The sequence below is a fragment of the Leuciscus leuciscus genome (assembly GCF_965113295.1).
Source record: "Leuciscus leuciscus genome assembly, chromosome: 24".
Taxonomy (NCBI): domain Eukaryota; kingdom Metazoa; phylum Chordata; class Actinopteri; order Cypriniformes; family Leuciscidae; genus Leuciscus; species Leuciscus leuciscus.
This window is the reverse complement of record NC_138723.1, coordinates 9,362,644-9,385,724: the sequence shown is the minus strand read 5'-3', so window position 1 is coordinate 9,385,724 and position 23,081 is coordinate 9,362,644. Positions and strand designations below refer to the sequence as shown.

At 37.7% G+C, this 23,081-nt stretch overlaps 1 protein-coding gene across 5 annotated transcripts in view; it reads right to left on the bottom strand.

Annotated features, from left to right (window-relative positions):
• Positions 1–23,081, bottom strand: part of strbp (spermatid perinuclear RNA binding protein) — a 101,640-nt gene that overhangs the window by 37,379 nt on the left and 41,180 nt on the right. For all 5 annotated transcript variants that reach the window (XM_082158798.1, XM_082158799.1, XM_082158800.1 and 2 more), the window contains exons 3-5: positions 7,377–7,502; positions 395–639; positions 89–278 (exon numbers count right to left, since the gene is read on the bottom strand). In XM_082158798.1, coding sequence (XP_082014924.1) covers positions 89–278; positions 395–639; positions 7,377–7,379 — 438 coding nt within the window. In that variant the 5' untranslated portion in view covers positions 7,380–7,502. The remainder of the gene's footprint in view (positions 1–88; positions 279–394; positions 640–7,376; positions 7,503–23,081) is intronic.

The window sequence follows — 23,081 nt, the reverse complement described above, 5'->3', positions numbered from 1 at the left end:
GTTGTGAAGGACACTTATCAAGTGTTTTTTGGTAGCTCATATGGCTTTTCTGTCAGCAGGTGTGATAAGTGTGAGCATGTGTCGTTACCTCGATCTGCAGCGGGAGGTTGTCACAGACGGTGCACAGCAGTGTCTTGGTGGGTTTCTCTTTGCACATGAGCACCAGCTCCAGGTCCATGTCATCTTTAATCAGGAGGCCTTTGGCCACCAGACCGATCCTCATCACTCCACATAACACCCCTCCTTCACTGGGACCACTGCTACAGCTGCTGTCCTCGCTGAGACAGAACACACAAAATATGACTACCATCTCTGGATCAGAAAGATTTTTAGCCAATAAATCAACAGCTAACAGATTCTGTCCATTTTCCCAGCATGCACTGGGAACACTCACTTTGTGCTGCCTTCTGGTGATTCGTCGGCGCTGGCCTCTGTCTCCTCCTCCTGTGTGCTGGGTGAATTTGACTGATTTGTTTGGCTGGCTTGAGTTTGGTCCATCCACTCAGACACATGTTTCAGGGCGCACTCCACAGTGGAGACGAGGCTCTGCACCGCCTCCAGGACCTCAGAGGAAGGGTAGATGGTGGAGTGCTTAGCCATGACGTGACGGTCATCGTTCCCGAACGACCGAATGGACCTCTGACGGAGAGAGAAAAGTCTCATTAGCTTGCAAAATAAACATAGTAAGAGTTTAATTAACCTTAATAACACTATTATTATTCACATAATAGTTTAGTGGTCTAAAACGCACGGCGCAAGTGCACTTAGGGCGTGTCCGAATCCACTTTTGCTAGTTTAATGACGGAAAAAATGGTTGGCGCACCCGGTGCATGGTCTAAAAGGGTTGTCCCTATTCTCTTAATGAGTAATGGGTGTGTTTTGGGCGTAAAGTGCAATAAAACAATCAGGGTCTCATCTCCCACTCCCTTATAAAGCCATTTGTGCTCGCACTATGGTGGACTGCTATTTACATGGCGGAATTTGCAAGTGGAAAAACTGAACGATTCTCTAGCGAGAAAACGGATCTGCTCATGCGTGAGGTTAAAGCTCAAGCAGACCATCTACGGGACAAGCCGGATTCCACCATATCTTTATGTACACAATATTAATCTTTTACATTGTAATCCTTTTATTTTTGTATATTGGGTATGTTTGTGTGCTGCTGCACGTCTCTGTGTGTGTAATAAGCAGAGTGTATGCGCGTCGTGCATATGGGCGCACAAATGGGAACAAACGCATTTGCCATTTAAACGACTTGGTGCAGGACATGAAAATGATAACTGCGTCGGGCTGAAACTAGCAAAAAACACTTGTTGCAAGTGTATGATAGGGCCCGTTATGTCTCAGGAGTTCATTTGTATTAAAACTAAGACTTTTTATGTGAAGGTCACAAAACAAATCAAACAAACTAGTTTCTCTAAGTAAACAGGACAAAAGTACCCGTTAGTTGAAAAAACAACTAGATGCCAGTAACACTGATAAAGATGCGTTACACGCAACTACACACACACCACTATGTTAACAACTTCTGAAGATCACCTTGGCTGACTTGTTCAATTTATCTTCTAAAGTGTGCGTGAGACAGATGTGCAAGGTTAGAGCGAAGCGTTTAGCGGCAGATTAAACTTTAATCAATCAAACTCACCTCTGCTTGCCTTCATGGCAAAACAAACGTCTATGGAAGTAACATCTACAGAGCTTACAGAAAGAGGTTCACATGTGTGCGTCTGAAGCCGTGTCTCACACCCGACTCGCCGGGAACACTACATCAGACACGGATGTGCTGTATTAATCCATGTCTGCAGGTGTCAGTGTGTTCTACATCATCCTCACGGGTGGAAATCAATTTGAGCTCAGTGACAGTCACCCAACAACCTCTTCTAATCAGACATGAAGCCCTCCTGCTCCCACTTACCCACAATCCTACAGTCTTTCATCAACCACTGTCTCTCACCTTCAGTCAGTCTCATGTAATGTCGTCCACTTCGTGACTAGATCTAATAACCAACAAATTCTCAATTCCTGCATTAGAATTCAGGGAGAGGCTTCTCAGCTGGCAGGACGCGACCGAAAAATGGTGCTAAAAGTGGTGAAATAATGCTAAATGTTTAATAGAATGCAACTAACCACATACATACATATACATATACATATATACACACACACACATATATATATATATATATATATATATATATATAAGGGAGATAACCCACAGCTACAGCAGATGGCATGGAGGCAAATAACCACCCGACTTAAAGTGGAGGGCATTTTAAAATAGTTGAATGCACAGCTAGCTGTGGATTATCCCGCTTACACCATGGTCATTTGCCAGCATTGACAAGTTAAAGCTGTTATTGATGTTTGCAGCACAATATTTGACCGAAAGGGTAAAAATTCTTCTGTGTGTGCGCACGTGATATATGATCTCTGTGTTCAAGTGGGGTGTGTGTGTGTGTGTGTGTGTGTGTGTGCGCACTTGATTAAACTGACTGGACCTACCTGTGCATTAAACAATTTTCTTGCACACCTTCCAGCCAAATAGAATCGAGTGTTCAGACAGACCATGATATGTTCTAATTGGCTGGAAGGTGCCCAATAAAACCATTTAATGCACAGGTAGTATCTTTTTTCCATCAAAGCAGCGCTTTTGTAACAAATTCAAGACAATTACAAGCCTTTAACAACCAATTTAAAGACAATTACAATAAAAAAGAAAATTGTGTAAAAACAGATAGTTATTTAGCTTATTGATTTTTTGGAGAGCTGTGCATTCTTGGATTCAGTATGGGCTGTTTATTTTTATTTTTTATTTTTGGGGGGATGTTCACGTGCATCTTTTGCCACTGCATTGCATGTTTTATTAGCATTCTGTAAAATTTGCATTGTGTTTTTGTCAGGCTATAAAAAAATTGGTTGTTAGAGAAAAGAAGTTTAAATGAAAGAAGTCTCATTCTCACCGAGACTGCATTTATTTGATAAAAAAATACAGTAAAAAAAGTAATATTGTGAAATATGACAATTGAAAATAAATGTTTTCTATTTGAATACATATTAGAAAGTAATTTATTCCTGTGAATTTTCAGCATCATTACTCCAGTCTTCAGTGTCACATGATCCTTCACAAATCATTCAAAGATTTGATGCTTGAGAAACATTTGAGATTATTATTATCATCAATGCTGAAAAAACAGCTGTACAATTTTTGTGGAAGCCCTGACACAGGATTTTTTGATGAATAGAAAGTAGAAAATTAGATGAATCTCATGGTATTTCATGTTTCAAGTGGTTTACCTGCTAACATTTTTTATGCACCTCTTTCAAATGATGAAATTATCTTGCAAACCAACAAAGATAATATAAAAAATTTAGATTTTTCAGATTTTTGCGCATTGAGAGCTAGTCTCTGCATGCAGTAAAATACGAAGACAAAAAAAAAAAAGAGATGGAAATAAAAAGGTAGGTGTGCACTACCAGTCATTTCTTTCATCAATTCATTCATCATCCTTCACAGCACTGAATCTCAATGATATCAGCTCTATTCAACACGAGTTCCATTCCCTAATCCCGTCATTTTCATTCTGTCTCTCTTCCTGCACCATTTCTACATTCGACAGCAGACTTGCTCAATAGCGTATCAAAGCTCATATCAGCACCACTGCAGTCCCCGGGGGGGGGTGTGACCTTTCACATAATATACACATAAAAACGACACGACGCATCCATCTTCTGAAAGCCAGCTGTTGTTTAACTAGCAAGAAAAGAAATACAAGATTCATTTGTTTCAATCGGAATTCACAGAGTGACATTTTTACACTGGAGGCTTCAACAAGACAGTCGGGCTTGTTTGTCGAGTGCGAGGCACTGATGGTTGAAGGCTGCAACCTTTAATGGAGTTGATCAATTACTGTGATGCAGAGTAAACACTTTGACACACGTGTTTGAGAACATTAAAGCAGCCTTGAGCATGTGTCTTTCAGCATCTGCAGCAGTGGGTGGCTGGGGTATAAAGATGCATATCTGTGCGTGTGCGTGCGCGTTACCGGCAGTGACAGCGGCCTCTCTGTGGCATCAGGCCAGTATTTAACAGGGTTTATGAGGCGCTCCTAATGGCTGCCTGCGAGTGGCCGTAAAACATACTGGGAAGTGTAAAAGAGTGTAAAATAGCTAAGGAGGAGCAGAGAGCACTGCATCTTAATCACACATCATACCGAAGAGAGGGAAAGGATGGATAAGGATAGAAAGACGCTTAGTACGTACAAGCTGTGCACAGAATAATGGTTACATACAGTATTACAATAGTGTTGGGTATCTTCAACTACCTCGTAAAACACATTGGGCTGCAAAGAAAGCGATTTCTGAGAAACACTGTTGATATATAAAAAAAAAGAAATCAACTTAACAAACACACCCCTCCCTTCATTGCGCCGCCCCCAAAAATGCATGAACATGCAGTAGACCTTATTCAGAGCAGCGCCATGACCGGTATGAAAGCGAGGCTGCCAGGGATAGACTTACCGTATTTTTAATGGCATCCGCTGTATAAAGGTCCTAGATCACAATCATTTTCCACAGCTCATTTTGTCTGGGATTTTTTGACAACTGAAATTTCTCAGAAAGATATTTTTGCAGTGTTTTGTCAGCAGAACAATCCAAAAACACATTAAATAACAGTACAACCCACTGACGAGATGTATGTCTATCCCTCACAGCCTCGCTTTCATTCCCCCGTTAAAAATCAAGCATGGCGCTGCTGTGAATAAGGTCTATGCAAGAGTGGATGTCACTTTATCACAGCTGAAGAGAAGCAAAATAATGCTTCATGAAACAAAGCGAAGATGACAAGCATTGAGTTGCTGCCATGTGATTAGATATTTGCGTTAATGAGCAGTTGAACAGGTGTACCTAATAAAGTGCCAATTATCGCTAAAAAGAATCTACATTAGAAAGATTCTGAAAGTCATTTTCATGTCCGTTCTTTCGTATAGAATTGCAAATGTAATTTTTATTGTCATTTGGAACCAAACATTCTTAAACAAAACAAAACCCAAGATTCTTAAACTATTAGAGGCTAAACTGAGAATAGCATAATAGTATACTACTCTACAAACAAACAGAAAAATCAGAATATCACAGAGCAAGATATTATTTGATTCTTAGCAGATTCTATTAGGATTCTTTAGGAGGTATTCCAAATTATGGCAAAAATTCCAAAAGGAATCCTGTACACATTCATTTGTATCTATTTGTGGAACCTGGGGGCAGAGTAAGAAAGAGACAACAAGAAAGCATGCATGTGTGAGAGAGAGAGAGAGAGAGAGAGAGAGAGAGAGAGAGAGAGAGAGAGAGAGAGACAGAGAGAGAGAGAGAGAGAGAGAGAGAGAGAGAGAGAGAGAGAGAGAGAGAGAGAGAGAGAGAGAGAGAGAGAGAGAGAGAGAGAGAGAGAGAGAGAGAGAGAGAGAGAGAGAGAGAGAGAGAAAAATCAAGTATAATCAAGCAAAGGAGAATTTCATCAAACCACTGGATTAACAAATGGCACACTGGGGACACATTCAGATAAATCGATCTCAATCGGATGGAGTAAGATGGACAAATGCATGCACATAGAAGGATAAAGCCCATTAAAACTGAAGGGGAAACGTAAATTTTGCATGGTTTATTTATTAAAAATGTCACTGTTATAGTGCAGTTTTTATTGTCTATTTATGGCTCCTGCTCTGCCTATCAGATGGAATAGATAACCGCACAAGGGCACTGGCATGTTGTTTCATCTCTGTGTGTATTTTGAGGTCAGTGTTCAGTAATAAATTAATTACAAACCCCTAATTAAAATGTCTTCCAGTCAGGCAATGATCTGCAAAGCTCTGTGGCCACTTATTATAGACTTATAGGCATAGACTTGAGCTAACCACAAAAAGCTGTTGACTGATGCAGGTCTTCTTGATGAGTGAGAGAGTCTGTGTGTGTGTGTGTGTGTGTGTGTGTGTGTGTGTGTGTGTGTGTGGTGAGATTGACACAAACAGACTGTGACAGTGTGCGTGAGCAGCTTTCTGATGCCCAAATTGTGTAAATCTCAAGCGGCCCCAGAACATAGACTTGGAGAATGCCGCTTTAAAAATGTATACACACACACACACACACACACACACACACACACACACACACACACACACACACACACACACACACACACACACACACACACACACACACACACACACACACACACACACACACACACACACACACACACACACACACACACACACACACACACACACACACACACACACACACAACTTGACAGACAAGCAAGCAAGCAATTTATGCTTTGTATAGATGGTCTATTTGTAACATGTTGATTAGCACTGAAAATAATTTTGATTAAATTCAAATTTTTTTAAGTTAAAAACATGGTAACAAAGCCACAAACAATGGAAGTAGAGGGCTTAAAAAGCTCAAATGAGAAGCTTGCATTTTTGTGAAATCACTTAAATTCTTCCCTAAAATTAATTTTATTTAGGCTTTAAAGTGGTCATCACCAAAGTAATTCTAGCTTGTAAAAGGCTATTTTCTTATTCTTGCACATTTTTTTAAAGTTGTTTACATGCAGAACCTTTCTATAAGCCAGAAACACAATACTCAAGAATTGTGCACTTATTTTCGGACTGCCATTAGCTTTACAAAATAGAGCTTTTTTTAATGTTCTGAAAGTCAATTTCTTTGAGATAGTGTAGGGTCAAGCTGACACACAGCCAGTGTATGTGTTAGTGAATTTTCTCTGTGTGTGTGTGTGTGTCGGTGTGTGTGTGTGTTCTGCCACTTTGGCCACAGTCTGACAGGAAGTCGAGTGAAACCAGGAAGGTCACCTCGTTATGTGCACAATAAATCAATACAGATACAGAATCAAAAGACACAGAAAGCTGCTAGAATGAAAGCAGTGGGAAGCGCTTGGGTGTGTATGAGTGTATGCGCTTGCGTGTGCATATCCAAGGTCACCCCGGCTGCGGCGGCAAAGCTGGGTTAGCATTAGAGCTCACGCTAGCAGGGCGCTCATTACGTTGGGTTATTTATGAACCTCCCCCCCAACTCTCAGACTTTAATAATTCAAACAGCACAGCCCTACTCTCCCATGAGACCCTGCTTCCACAAGCCGGAGGTGAGGCCCATTAATCAAACGCTGATCTCCTCCCCCCTTTTCTCTCTTTCTCTCAAGCTCCCCATCACATTTTCTCGATCACATCTTAACTCGGTTTAGATTAGAGCGGTTTGGACAGAAACACGTGTAAGGGAGATTTCGTCATTTAGACATCAACCTTGTACGAACAAAACCGAGATACTCAATCAGCCACACGAACAGAAGATGAGGGGTTTACCATGGCGGCTGGAGGGCTGTAGGCGCGGTGTGTCCGTGAACGTGTGTGTGCGAGTGGTGGAGATGGGGGTCTCAGGACGCCCTCTCCTCATGCGCTCGCCTCTCTGCCCACCCCGCTGCACCAAACCTAAGAGACAGACAGAGAACAACATTAATTACACCATTCCGGCATGTATTCGGTATATTTTTCTTGTTAGCATTGCAACCGTGTCAGTGGCACAAGATGGAAAAACAGCACTGTAATCAAGGGGACTAAATGAGTTTGCATCACAAACCCTCACACACTCTTCCCTCAGGAGGTATCAGTGACTCTTTGTTTGAAAATCAGCAATGCAGTATATGAATGTTATACATATTTCATGATCTGGGTGTTGCTGCACAACTGAGATGCGGCCCATTGTTCCGCTTGTTTATTTCCCGACACAGGGAGGTTTCAGCATGTATACTTGTTTTATTGAGCACTTATCCGGGTATGTTTATCAGGGTTATCTCACAAAGTGCTTCCACTGCTCAAGATAAACATGACTATAAGTGAAACTCACCTGACTGCAGAGAACACACAGACCAGAATCGTTTTGAGTGCTGGCAATAACCATAATTTGTGGACCAAACACTGAACTACTGTACTTTTTTTTTTTTTTTTTTTCACTTAATCCCTTCTTATCTGGCCAAATCTTCCCTGTATTAATGCAATTTCCCTGGAATATAATTTCATTCTCTGGATTATGGCTTTCAGAGCTGAACAGATGTACTCTCAAAAAATGATTTCAGGCCAAAAATGTAAAAAAAAAAAACAATAAATCCAAACACTGTGAGGGGGATTGAGCTGATCTCAGTCATATTTCAATGCTAAAGAAACAAACTCATTACATCATGTGTAACCAGATATTTGTGCGTCTACATTTTGCAAATGAGCTGTTGGCTGAGAGTCCGCTGGGAATTTCAAAACAGTGAGTGCACAAAAAAAAGTGTCCGTTCCTGAGCACCGTCCTGAATGTCAGAAATGACAAATGGGACACCTGGGAGCGAAGACCATAAGCCAATATCAAGTGTGCCATTTGGGACAGGGCCACATACTAGGATTATTTCCATGCTTTGGTCAATGCATATAATATAAAACGTTCTCACCTAATGGACATTATCCAATAATCCATAACCAAGATAATGTTAAACAGGAAGAAATAGTGTTGTCTAATAAGCCACAGCTTATCTCCCAAGTCCCTTTATGCTCAAAACCTCTAGGTCTGACATCCTTTTAAGAGATGAACAACTGTATCTCACGAGGGACCCTACGCCGCTGCCAATAGCGTAATTGCGCTCAAATGCAGCCCTGCAGATCTTCTGTAATAATGTTCAGTGGAGTGTGTCCACACAGAGACATTCACAGTCTGCTCGCTGGCGTCCCTGCTGTCACTGCCTCGTTATCAGTGGCACAATCTGCTGAAAACACACCACGTATCAGACCTTTCAGAGAGATCATTACCCAGACAGAACTAACTGACGAACATTTAAAAAAGAAATCACTAGACTGATCATCAAATGCCACATATAGCCTATTCAAACTACAATACAGTCTAGTTACATAAGATATCATTTTAAGATGGATTGCAATATACAAGTAGATTTTTACATTTGGTTTACCAAAAAAAAAAAAAAAAAAAACTCACAATGTTCAATATACTGACTTTGATTATTTACTATACTTTATTCTGTCTGGCAGAATAACAATGTTCTTGAATAATCTTCATTGGTGGGCTTTCTCAGAAGATACCATCACCATATCTCACCATATCATGCAATTAAATTAAATGTTTTCATCAACTGATGACCCTAATCATAATTCTGTTAAAAACTCCCAAAATAACATAGAAACTGCAATGTGTTAATATGGGTCAAATAATAGTGGCCAAAATATAGAAAAAAGGAAAATCTTTATATGCTAAGTTCTAAGAAATGTAGGCTACTCTTTGCATTCATGTTTGTTTCATAATATGGTTTAAAAAAAAGTATATTTTTATGCCATTTTCAACCAAAGACATTTAACGACTATAAAAATATCACGTGGTTTATCAATCAGGTAAAAAACAATAACTTATTTTCCTTACATTTTGAATATATGAGTGTACGTACACATCTTAATTATTATTATTTATTTTTTTAAATATACTGTATTATTCAAGGTCTTGTTTTTTCTTTTTAAAAATCTAAATTAAATCAAATATCATTTTTAGGGAGCCACAGAGAATAAATGAATGCATCTGAGGAATTTTATTCATCAAGCTAAGGGTTCAACAAACTCATCATTGAAAAAAGCAGGAGATCACTAATTACCATGCAACTAGAGTGGTCATATTATGAAAATACATTTAACATCTATATTTCACCACGAACAAGAAGAAACGCACACACATCCTCAAACAAATAAGTGAAAAGAACGAGATAAGCCTTCCACAACACTGCCCCCTTCACCGACCTTCCCCTTCACCTTCTTTCTGACTGATGTCAATCCTTTAATCATTTTTTGGTTCCCTCTAGCAGTTTTAGATAATAGAGGTATTAGAAAAGCAAGAGTGGGATGTTGGGTTTAACTGGATTCTGTCACCAGGACAGTCTGGCCTTCCTGAAGACAGCCAGCGGCGACATTACTGCCCTGCAAACAATTACAGTCTCACTTTGTTGCAGAATAATAGGGCAAACAAACTAGTTCACGCCCTACAAATCCCTGCCAGACTTTAAACCAAAATAGCGAGCCTTACAGTCCCTTATTCGCCAACGTTTTCAATAAAGTATCAAGATTTGAGCTTTTTAACGTTAACAGTTCTAGTTTGAAATGCGGGAAAAAAAACTAAAATAACGACTTTATTCAACTATTGATTTTCTTCTGTGTGGGCCTCTGACGTGAGTTCACGAGAGCGCCACGACACATACGCGAGAACTGAGAAGACGACGCAGATGGGTCTCGATGTAGTGTTTAAAATGGTTCTAAAGTGTGCACTTCCTGGATGTCCGAATCGTGAGAAACCAACGAGAAAACGTAAAAGTGCCCTACCAATGCCGCAAAATGAATGGCTTACCTTTCACACTTTTTCATCAAATGATCGTGAGCATCATCTTCAATAGTGCCACTAAAATTAGCACTTACTGCATGATGCGTTTAAGCTAATGTGCATTTCTCTCTACAGGCGCATCCCCTATAGGCCTAGATGAGAGTCAGTGTCACCAACCTCATCTTTGCAGCCGACACTACCTCAGAAAACACTAGCTTATTAATAAATAACTGAACAATGCCTGAACTTCGTATTTTGAGCACTTCTTGCGTTGTTTCTTGCCTCTTCACGTTGACTCGCTTAATTTAGTCCTAATTTGTAAGTCGCTTTGGACAAAAGCGTTTGCTAAATGACTAAATGTAAATAGTTCAATGTTCAGTCTCCTTGCTGTTTTCCCCCGACACATTCATAATAATTGCTTTTGCCGGTGCAAAAAGCGCTTAATTTATATTTTAATGCACATTATGGTTTCTTTTTTCTCTGTAATGTTACAATTGTAAGACTGAAAATACTGGTTGAGGCCTGATTTATGGGACAAAAGGGCCCGGCTGGCTAATTAACATTGGAACTCTCAGAAGCACATGAACTAACAACAAAGAACCCACACAAGAGCATGGTTTAATGCGAATGTTTATCATTGACTGTTATGCTTTTGGTGTCATTTGAAATGTCTCAAAGTGAGTGGTACAGATATCTCATATCCAGATAGATAAAATAAAAGGAAATAAGGTTTATAGAAGTTCATAGGGAACTGGTTTAGAGATAATGCCAGATAAGGCAACCCCCCTTCTGTGGGATAGAAGCCATTTGAGGGTGGTCTCACCCCATCCCCCTTGTCACCTGGACAGAGGATAAAGGAAGGTGTTCTGGCTCTCTCTGTCTCTTCTTTTTGGCTGGACGTGGAATTGGATAGGTGGTTTCTCTCTCTCTCTCTCTCTCTCTCTCTCTCTCTCTCTCTCTCTCTTTCCCTTTCTCTCTCTCTATCTCAGGTACAAGCTGGGTAAGATTCTTTGGGGTAACCAATGTATAACCATGTTCTAGATATTTGAATTGATTGTGGAATTGATCTCTGATATCTGAAATATTAAATTGCTACAATGTGATTATTCCAACTGGGTTTGACATTGTTTATTTAATGGTTAAAAGGAATAGTCAAACATTCGCTCACTTTTAGTGAGGCACAGATATTATTAAAACCTTTCATTTATGGAGTCAGATGAATTAACGAGTGAGTACATGATTAATGTATTGCAAATTTAACCAACAAATACTTTGCATGAGTGAGGACAGAACACGTGACAACCTTCCCCGTGTATTGGCGAACCGGCAGATTGGGCCAATATAGCGGGCCTTACACAATGTTACATATAATATTCTTTCTCAGCCCTGAAACTGAAACCATTTTCAGATGCCACTCTCCAAGTATATATTTAAGTAATAAAATTAACATCATAACCATCCAACTACTTGACTAATGTATTAAATGAGAGACTAATAGTCGACTAGAAATATCTTTAGTGAGGGGCAGCCCTACAAAAAAATGAAAAGTGCACAAGTTAACATTGGCTATAGCATATCAAGTAGAAATGTATAGATATACAGAGGTACCTATAAAACAAATTTAACAAATCTGAGATATATTGAGTTCAACAAAGATATAAACCATTTTTTACTCAAACTCATAATAGGTTGTTTCTTAAACTTGCAAACAATATTTCCAATCGTGCTCTAATTTTGATTTGATAAAGAGTTAAAATATTAATTAAATGTTTTTATTTAGGAGTCAGCTCCTTTGAAGATGTTTGTACAAAAATACGACCCTTAAAACCGAACGGATGGCACTGCACATTCAGACACAGAATCTCTTATTGAGATTCATTGAAAATGTGCAGTTCTTTTGCATACTTTAATTAGTGGCAAACCTCATTAAACCACATCAATCCACCTGAGACTTGAGACAACAGGGAGCTATAAAAGAACGACATTGTTTTCGACTACCAAGCCAAGGACAGCAAGAGGTTTCGTGAGGGGAGTGGGTGAAGAGGGTTACTACTATCATGTCTTTGCCCCCAGTGCTACTAATTACATGCATTCATTTTCTTTTATTCTTCTCAGTGTTTTGAGGAAAACTGTTAATTTCTTCTCTAGGGTAATCAACTGAGCTGGCATTAATGAGAGGGACTTTCAATCTGAGCCTAGTTGACGTTTTCTGTATTAGTTTGGCATTTATTTCCTGCCGAAAACCTTCTAAAATTTCAAAATGAGGGTGTTGATTTTTGTTTCCTCATTACAAACACCTCATCAGATTCCTCTAAGGAAAAGCGTTCTGGCGGACAGCATCTCATTAGTATGAGGTTGCCAGATCAGCGACACACTTCTCTGCACACTGAGTATTGGACGGACACTTAATGAATCTTACACAAGGCAAACCGCACCTGCTCCCACTCAGAGCAACCGGAAACGACTTGGGCGCTGGTTAGGGTGTGTGTGCAATAAACACATGTTAATTGTGTTGCTCCAAACATACAAACCATCCGTCTGGGAATGCCGTGTTATCCTAATGTTATTTCCAACTCGAACTGCAACCCATGTAAATGCACCAGTTATGTTTAGGTGAGTGGTGGGTTATTTTCACAGCTAAATATGGAGGCCGGTGTTGACGCCCGGATGAGTTTAAATACCACTGCTCATCTAAATGTTTACTTCAGAGCCATTTTAACCTCTTTGACTAAGTCTATTAATGGTAATCTCAACGTACCCCATATATTGAGAATGTTTACTGAAGGAAATCGTTCCAAACTTGCTCACGCACATACTTGAGTATTCCCTCTGGAGTGTGTTCGGGAGGAAGTGCCTGGACTCAAATCTGCCGACTGACACGCTGAGCGAGCGCCGTCTTACACACACATGAATACACATGCCTAGAAAGACAATGCACTTTAGGATGCCCTTCTCATGAAACTTCCTGAACTCTATCCGAGATCCAAGGTTTCTAGATGTTGTTGAATAATTCATTACTATGAGGAGTTACATTTATAAGTATGCAGTATAGTCAAGTTTACATTCTTATGCTCAACAATGAGACATTCTGAAAGAGAAAACAAAAAATCAGACAGATGAAAGAGAAAAGTATTTTGTTCTTTACATATTCTAACCTTCAGCAAACATTCTTACAAGAGAGCTGTCATGAGTTACCAGGGAAAGAAATTGGCAGGACGGGGGTGTCAGTGTGGATCTAAGATAAAGTCTTGTTTAAAATGCATGTTCCTTTTAGTTATTAGAAATGTAATCTTTGTATTCAAGTTACATAAGGTTTTGAAAATGTTATGTAGTGTAACAAAGTAAAAAAAAAATGTTTAGAATATTTTAAAAAAAAATTACACCTTGAATACTGTGCGTGTACACACAAAGAGAGTTCGACAAAGATACGAACACATTTTTTTGTACAGCTCAAACTCATCTAGATAAAGTACAAATTGACAATTGTGGAAAAAAAATTCAAATTTTGTGTTATGAAAAAAAAAAGTGTTAAAATATTATTTAAATGTTTGTATTTAGGACATAAAATATTTGATAGCAAGACAAAGGAGTCAGCCACAGCCAATATAATTTCCACAACCGTCATTTCCATCACAAAATGCTATTAAACAAAATACTGCACATCATGTGACATGCTGGAAATGACACTGTGGTCATTGTTTCAAAAGTAATGTTTGAAATGGCCAAAAGTGCTCAGTTGAAGAATAATCAAATTACATTCATTTAGTCAAAGCAGAAATGGCTCCTTTCAAGACGTTAATCAGATGCTTGTACAAAAATATGAGTCTTAAACAGAACGTCTTATTGTAGGCTAAGGCTAATCCATTGAAAATTTGCTGGGAAAAAATAAATAAATGTAAAAAGGAAATGTTTAGAATATTTTATGATAATTGTATTATTTTAAAATTATTTTATTATTTAAAAAAATATATTTTAACTACAATTTTTTTACACTTTGAATTCTCTGGAGGTACAAAAATCATTATAATCATTATTTTCAAAAGTATATTGATTTTGTTTTTAAATATACTGGCAAAAAAAAAAAAATACTTTTCATATTTTGAGGTTCTGCAAGGGCAAGAATATCTTATGATATAAGAGATAACGTGTTTTCTTTGGCATTTTTACGTGGCACTAATTTGGTCAACATAAGTTTATAAATAATAATAAATGATTACTTAAGGTTTTGTTCAATTAAACAAAAAAGCCAAAAAGAGGAAAACCTACTAATAATTGTCCAGACCTGCTGTGAGATAATATCTACATTTAATAAAGTTATGTGTAAGTGTGAAAGAAAGTAATTTTTCATAATAAAACTGTAAGGCAGAACAAAGACCTAAAAGAACTGAGGCAAATCTCAGAAAAAAAATTTTTGTTTAAAAAATGCTTTAAAATGTCCTTCCAACACTTCTAAACGCATCAGTGAAGCATCAGTACCACTTGAAATACATTATTATAAATAAATACAAATAAATAATCAACCGTTCACCTGTTTTTCTCAGGGTGAGAGCATTTAAGAGTCAATAAGAAAATCTACCATGATCCCAAACAGCGCTCTGAGGTAAATTTAGCCGAACAGAAACACCACCCTGTCATCTTGAACAGACGCATAAATCTCATTACAACCTGCTCTGTTCAAACGCAACGGACTAACATGTAAAGGTTGTAATATAACGCAGATTATTGCACAATGCAAAAAAATACACCATCTTCCCAAAAATCTTCCAACACAGTTCTCTCCAATGCTGACTTGTCTTCGTGGAATCTCTTGATTAAAACATGGCTTACTGTACGTTGAAGCGGAAATGCGAGTGAAAGTGCAGCTTCACGCATTTGTTGATTTGGCAGTGAAAGAAAATGCTGAACAAGCTAGAGGGAGAATGGATGATCAATAAACGAATAACTGCGTTGTCAATATTTAAGATGGAGGGGTGCTTCCTGCTGACTGGAGGTCAACCCTGCAGGGACAGAAGCGAGGAAGAGGAGGATAACAAGGATATAGGCATTTCGAAGGGAAAGTATAAGAGACTATCAACTTGTGTGTGTGACTTCCTGTTGTCATTCACTGTTTCTACAAATACATTATAATCTCTCACTTATTAGACTCGCTTTTCCTCAAACAATTCTCATTTGTCTCACTTCTACAGTTTTGCCACTTCCTTAATCAACTTCTGATGGCCTAATGTGAAACTGACTCAACTGAGCAGTAAGGTGACGATGTTTTAGTACACTTCATCAAAACCACACTACAAAAGAATTGTGTAAAACACACACTCTAAAAAATAATTCTGTGGCTTAGTAAATATTACAGAAATATTTAACTCTATTAACTTAATAAAATCTCTGAATATCGTTTACTTGATTGTTTGAGTTAAATCCAACAGTTAATTTTATCTAAAATTTACAGATATATTTAAGTATTTTTCAATAAAATGATTTAGTATTTGACTAACCAATTATTTCTTTATGATACACTTAATATATTTGTGAAATTTCTATCAAAATATTTGAGAATGTTGAATTAAACTGATCCGTTTCAAGAAACAAAAATATCACTTAATTCAAATAAAAATTATTCATATATTTAACACTCTTAAGAAATTTAATAAGTTTACTCAATTAAAACAATGCACCCCTCCCCCACCCTCTGACTTGACGACAACTCGACGGTTGAGTGAGCGCGCGCTGTTTGAACTCTTCAGTCTCCAGAACTACAGTTCTTCTCTTCTCAGCGTCGCAGAATTGGTGCATTTCCTCTGTGAAATTCAGGTTTGTGTATATTTTATTTTATCTATAAAATCATTACTGTGCTTTAAATCATTTTATTTAATGCAAAACAACATACAGAGGCGTAATTTGACACCTAAACGAGAGTCGCGCCTGTCTTTTCGCGTGATTGAAACGCCTTGCATAAACACACGACTTTATTCCTAATTATAATGAATATAATTAATTTGGATGATAAAATGTCCTCAGAACCGTCACTGTTTGTTTATTGGCAGGTTATGATGTCAGTCGCTCGCAGTATCTTTCGGCTGTGAGTGAAACGCAGGACGGCGGTCTGAAGTTCGAGGTTCACCCGCCAAGCACGAGTCCGTCTCCGGCACGAGAACCAGCGCTGATCCGGTGGAGATTGGATAACAGACTGGTTGATTACACTTGAATTAGGCTTCCTGAATGTTTAAATGTTTCATTTTTACTTATAAAATGTTTGTTAAATGAGTTTAAATGTAGTCAATATTGTATACATGTTAAAACAGTGTAAAACGTGCTGTATTGCTGTACTTGTCGACAATAAAGGCCATTGTCATGGACTTGTCACAAAGGTTTAGAGGAAATAAAAAAAAGTTAATATTACTCATAAATAAAAACAGTTAATATTACTCATAAATATTGTTTTTTAAATGTTTAAATGTTAAATTATTTCTACTCAATTTTATTTGTTAATGTATCAGATGCAGTTACTCAGATTTACTGAATTTTTTTACTTGCATTTACTCAATTCATACAGTATATTTCATTGATTTCACAGCTTTAAAATTTACAAAAAAATATTTAGTGTAAAAATGTTTCACCAAAATTTTTTGGTAAATAATAGTTAAACTTTTTACAGTGCAGTAAACCTTTAGATTATTACCTCTGACATTAGAACAAAATATATGGATGTGAGAACATGTACGAAATTAAACAACAATCTCTTAAATATTTCCTCATTTCACTAAACATTTTAATTTCATTTTGCGATTTGTTTTTATTAAACATGGACCTTTATTTCATTAAAAGGGCTTATTTCTGCTTTCGTAGGATCGTTTTGTAAATGTAAGCAATTAATTTAGACAAGCTCAAACCAGGTGCCGGTGAGACATCTTCAGGAGCGGAGACGTGTGGAAAGTTACAGTACGCACGTCGAGTATAAATCAGCCTTAACAGACACACAGCAGACAGAAAGATCCATCAAAGCAAATGGTTCCCAAACTGAAATCAATATTACAATGACAGGATTGAGCTGCTGTGTGTAATTCTACCATGTTAATATACTTTCTATCCCAGTTTTCCCTGAAGATTAGGTCACAATACCAAAACAGTTAATATCAGTATCAATGAAATTCACATAATTTGATCATCTTTGTAAATACTAATGGGGTGATAAACAAACAAACAAACAAACCCAGAAACGTGGAAAGCTCTTCTGTAAAATGATATCACGTCGCTTCTTCAAAGTGAAATGTCCAGCGAGTGGCAGTAAAGCCCGTTCAGAGGAACTGATGAACGTAAATCTGACAACATTTTATGTTGGTTATTGTACATATCTTGGCACTAAACAAAATGTGGCAGTGGCACTAAAAGTTAGTTAATTTGAAAATAACATACTCTACACTACACCTGTCTGAGAGAGTTAAATCTTCACATCGCCAGTGCACTGGTGAGATCCAGAGCAAGTTCACCACATCAGAAAAGCCACATCTTTGCAGCTGGTTATGTGATGCAGCAAAAATGTGACAGATAAAACAAAGTTTTACGAGAAAATAGTTTGAGTTTTTCAACTTCAAATGTTTAATTCAATGTGTTACTTGTCATTTCTTTGTAATTATTTGTGGAATTTACTGAGTGAAGTGAGTGAATCAATCATAATCTTTCTGTTCAAATTAAACTATGTAACTTCATTAATGTTTATACATCTGACATAAAACTACTCACTAAACATATTGGCTTGGGTTTTAGACATTAGTGTAGATATAAACCTGATCTACAGTATCGGCTGACTCGTTCGTGAAATCCAGCTAGGATATTTCAAATGAGGAACCACAAATAATGGCCTGGAATTATTAAATGAGACACATCAAACTGATATCCTCTTCAGTGTGGCCTGAGGACTCCAATAACACACACACACACACACACACACACACATTTAAATCCCCATACAAAAACCCATGCTCTGCCCAATAGTGTTTTATTCTAAAACCCTGAACTGCATAAACACACGCACACACACACACACACACACACACACACACACACACACACACACACACACGTAAAATGCGAACAATCGTTGTGGTATTAAAGCTACAGTCAGTCTGAGCATCTATTCATTTAATGGCTGGTAAAGTAGCCCTGGAATAAACCCACAAACTCAGACAGAGAATATCTTTTAACTCAAGAGATTTTGATTGCTTTCACAGAAATCAACATTACATGCTATTTTTTCTCGTTTTAGGCTCAATAAAGTCCAAACAACCACAGAATGCAGCTACTCTTAATGTGAAAGTAGGTAAACAACAGTCATGCTACAAAAAGTAATCAGCCACAAGCTAATAATAACTTTACAGTGTACAGTAAGATAATTACATTAATTGAAGCAATGAATAATTGCAAGTTGCTGAACAAAATAATTACACATTAAGTGCATTGTTCATCAGTATTACCCGGTACAGTGTAACTACACTCTAGCACAATAGGTAACACTTTATTTTACAGTGTCTTTGTTACATGTTACATGTACTAATAATAGTAAATTATGCATAATTACATGCAACTAACCCTCAAACAAACCCTAATCCTACCCTAACCCTATAGTAAGTACATGTAGTAATAATATTACTCAGTACTTAAATATATAATTACACTGTAACAATGACACCTTAAAATAAAGTGTAACCGCACAATATTACCAATAAAAGTCCTGAGCGTCTGAGCACATCAGGCTCATTTACACCATAATCCAACTCTTTTTACAATAATGTCTTTTAACATCTCTGTACTGTGTATGAATATTAAGTTTAAGTAAATGACGTAAACAAAAAAGACAATTAATCACTTGTCAAATAATGTTGACAGTTTACAAGCGAAAAAAATAAAATAAAATAACTCAAGTTTCTCAAAAGCTGGACTTGTTTGTGCAGTCTGAGGTTACAGTGACATAAAAGAGGTCTCCAGACTCTCCTCAGGATACTTTGAGCTTCCAGTTGCTTCGGTAACACTGCAAAAGTGCTAAAAATACAGCTGCCCATGATACAACACAACAGCTTAAAGTGAAAGCCATTTAGAGTGGACTAAATCTTTGGAGAAGTGCTAATGGACAAAGAGAGGAAACGCATACAACACTTGTTTAGCACTTATTGAAAAAAACTTTATTAAAAGGAAGGAAGGACAAAAAATGAGAAGGAAACTGAGCAGGGCAGAGGGAAACTCCATCAGGACAATGAGGTGAATAGATGCAGGAAAGAGAACGAGAAAATCATTGAAAACACTGCTGGATAAGAAAGAAAAGCAGATGAAAGAAATAATGTGCGTGTTCTCTCTCTCTGTGTGTGTGTGTGTGTGTGTGACTGTGTGTCTGTGTCTGTGTGTGTGTGGATTCAGCCCACTCAACACTTTGTATCCCGCCGATAAATCAAAGAGGCTCTTAGAAGTGAGCCAAGGCAACGGTTAAACACAGCACAGCGGTCAGCCTCAAAATCATCATCTTCCGGTTTCCTCGAGACAGACCTCAGACACACACACACACACACACACACACACACACAGCAGCTCAGACGCGCAGCAGATAAGTTAACTTTAAGGGGACATACTTGTTTGATCTCTTTCCATGAAGCCTTATTATAATAATCAAAGTTTCTTGTTCTTTTACACAATTATTCTTCACCCTCGCTGCACCTTAAACAGGCTGTTTGCCGTACTTTATACTGTATGTAAATTACCTCTGTTAAGATGGCTAACCTATTAGAAGTAAAATTTTTACAAAAATGGGTAACACTTTACAATAAGGCAAAATATTGTTCGCATTAATTAGACACTCAATACTTCTAAAGCATTTATTAATCGTACCTAGTGTTAATTTCAACATTTACTAACACGTGATTGAAATCAATTCATATCTGTTAACATTATTTAATGGACCTGAGCTGACATGAACTAACAATGAACAGTTGTACTGTATTTTTATTAACTAACATTAATGAATATGAAATACTGGAACAAATTAATTTGAGGAACATGCTCCTTTATTTCTCAGACATCCAATTTTTAAGATATTCCCATTTTATGAGGCACGTTCAAGCACTTCTCACCAATTTTCTATTAAATAAATTATAAATATAAAGTATCTAATACATACATCATATATTATATAAATATAATATTCAAATACTTTTAAAAAATTATAATTTCATACATTATATATTTTTTGTCGGAAGCGAATCTTATTAAACCTACATATTTTCACACTTTTTTTCATGTTAATAATGTTGCATATTGTTGAGCCCGTGCAGCTCATGGAAATATATAGTTAATTTCATGTTTCATTACCAGAATGTTAGATTTGGTCACCATTCGTGTCAGTTCTGAAGCGAAACCACCTGAGAATCGCTGCATTAGCAAGAGAAAAACAGTTTTCGATCATTTGACCCTTTGAAAGGACTCTTATATAATGGCTCTCTCACTCCTCTCTCTCTCTCTCCACTTCAGCTTCACGTTCTAGCAACACGCAGGGCAATTCGGTGCGCCAGCTCCCCGCTAGAGTCGCATCCAACCTTGGGCCGCCGTGGCTCAGTATCACGGGCACCATCTGTTCAGCACAGCGTGTTGCCCCCTGCTCCTCCACACTGCTCTGCCAACATGTGTGTGTGTGTGTGTGTGAGACCTGAGGAAGCGAGGTATATTTGTGAAAGCGGCGAGACAGTGCAGAACAAACTCAGTCTGTGGCTGCATTTATGCAGAAAGAGGAATTTAGAAACAAGTGCGGGTAAACCGAAAGAGGAAAACAGAGCGCGTCTGTGCGCACGCATTAGCCGCGGCACCTCACGACTCGGCTGCCAAGACACAGCGGATCACTGAATTCATTCATTCATTCCAGGTCATTTTGGGCATGTTACCCGACAACACCAATTTATTAGCGCGATCCCTCACCGTCTCTCTCTCAGAATAACCCATTCCCTTCGGTATCCAGCAGTAACCATGACCCACAATGCACTGGGACAAGCAGTCGACGCTCAATCAGATTGAGCGATGTTGTAAATATTTCAGTGGCTGTCTCTTTCCATCTTCTCCATTCCTTCTCCGTCTCAAACATCCGTTAACTTTTTTTCTCTCGGTCCACCCAGGAGCCTCTGGATTCCGAACATGATCTAAAACTCTAATCCCTCAATCGGAATGGCCTGGTTTGCAGAGACCCTCCGAAGTTAGACGGTGTTGAAAGGAAACGAATGAAAAGAGAGGTTGGGTTATCAAAGGAGGACGCCCACACGTGCGCTTTCACAGGCAGCGCTGACCCCCGGGTGCACGGCTCCGACGCTCTCGATAAAACGCTCTAATTAGACATTCATGCAGGGGCCTTGAGGCTGAACGGGTCTGAAGAGTTCATCGCACCTCTCGCTCGTGTTGGGTTTGTTTGAATGCACAGGAAGTGGGAGAAATCTGATGCCAGATTAAGAACTAACCATCACTTCTGAATGAACCTCGAAGGGGAGTGGAAAAAACAGAGTGAAAAGGTCACTGAGGTCTGTCTCCATGCTCAGGGTAAAGCACAAGCTTACTGCACGGTATCAATGAAGACTGCCATCTTGGTTTTCTTTTTTAACAGTATGTGATTAAGTTATTCTGTAGGGAGCAGAGATGTATTAAATATTGAATATTGCAGTGATTACATTTTTGGTTTTCAAAATCAACTAAAAACATGCCATTTGAAGTATTTGGTGATCGTTCCTTTTCTCTTTATTAATTTTGGGAATCAAACTAATAAATTGATGAATGAACTGACTCTAAACTGTTTCAATGATTCAAGCAATATTTAAATGTGCAATAATCTCTGCATACCATGTTTCATGTGTTTTAATGTTTACGATAAAATATAAATATTAAAAAAAGATATATTTTATTAATATTTATAAAAAGATAAATATTTGTTGATTACTATTGTATGTAACTAATAAAATACATTTGTATAAAATAAAAAATTAAATAAAAAAATCTGACATGACTCTACAAATAAACATGCAAAAGACAATGTCAAGCATCAACAAGTATACATATATTTTTCAGCCTTTAGATGATATTCAATAACCATTTCAATATTTATGTGCTTGCCCAAAAATTGATAAAATTTGACCAAACAGTCAATGTATCCAAACAGATTCACACAGTTCAACAAGTTTTCAAAACAGTTTATCAATAAATTAAGAGCATGAATGATTGATATTTACTCAAGTTTTATTTATATGCACTAATGTACACATTAACTAACAGTAATATTAACATACTTATTTCTTACCAAACTATTTGTATACATAAAAAAAAAAAAACATGCCAAAAATGTATTCACAAACAATGATGCTTAATTTTATATTGACAAAAAATTATAATAATTATAATTGTAATTATAATAAACATTCTTATAAGTAGTTTATGTTCAATAAATTAAATACTGTATGATCTGCCCAGCGCTGGTAATAAGCCTTCACAAACATCACCTCATTCTCATGGAGAAGTGCAGCTCTTGGGGGTTCAATGATAGTGTGAATGGAAAACAGAGATGGGGCTTATGCGCTGTGTGTGTGTGTGTGTGTGTGTGTGTGTGTGTGTGTGTGTGTGTGTGTGTGTGTGTGTGTGTGTGTGTGTGT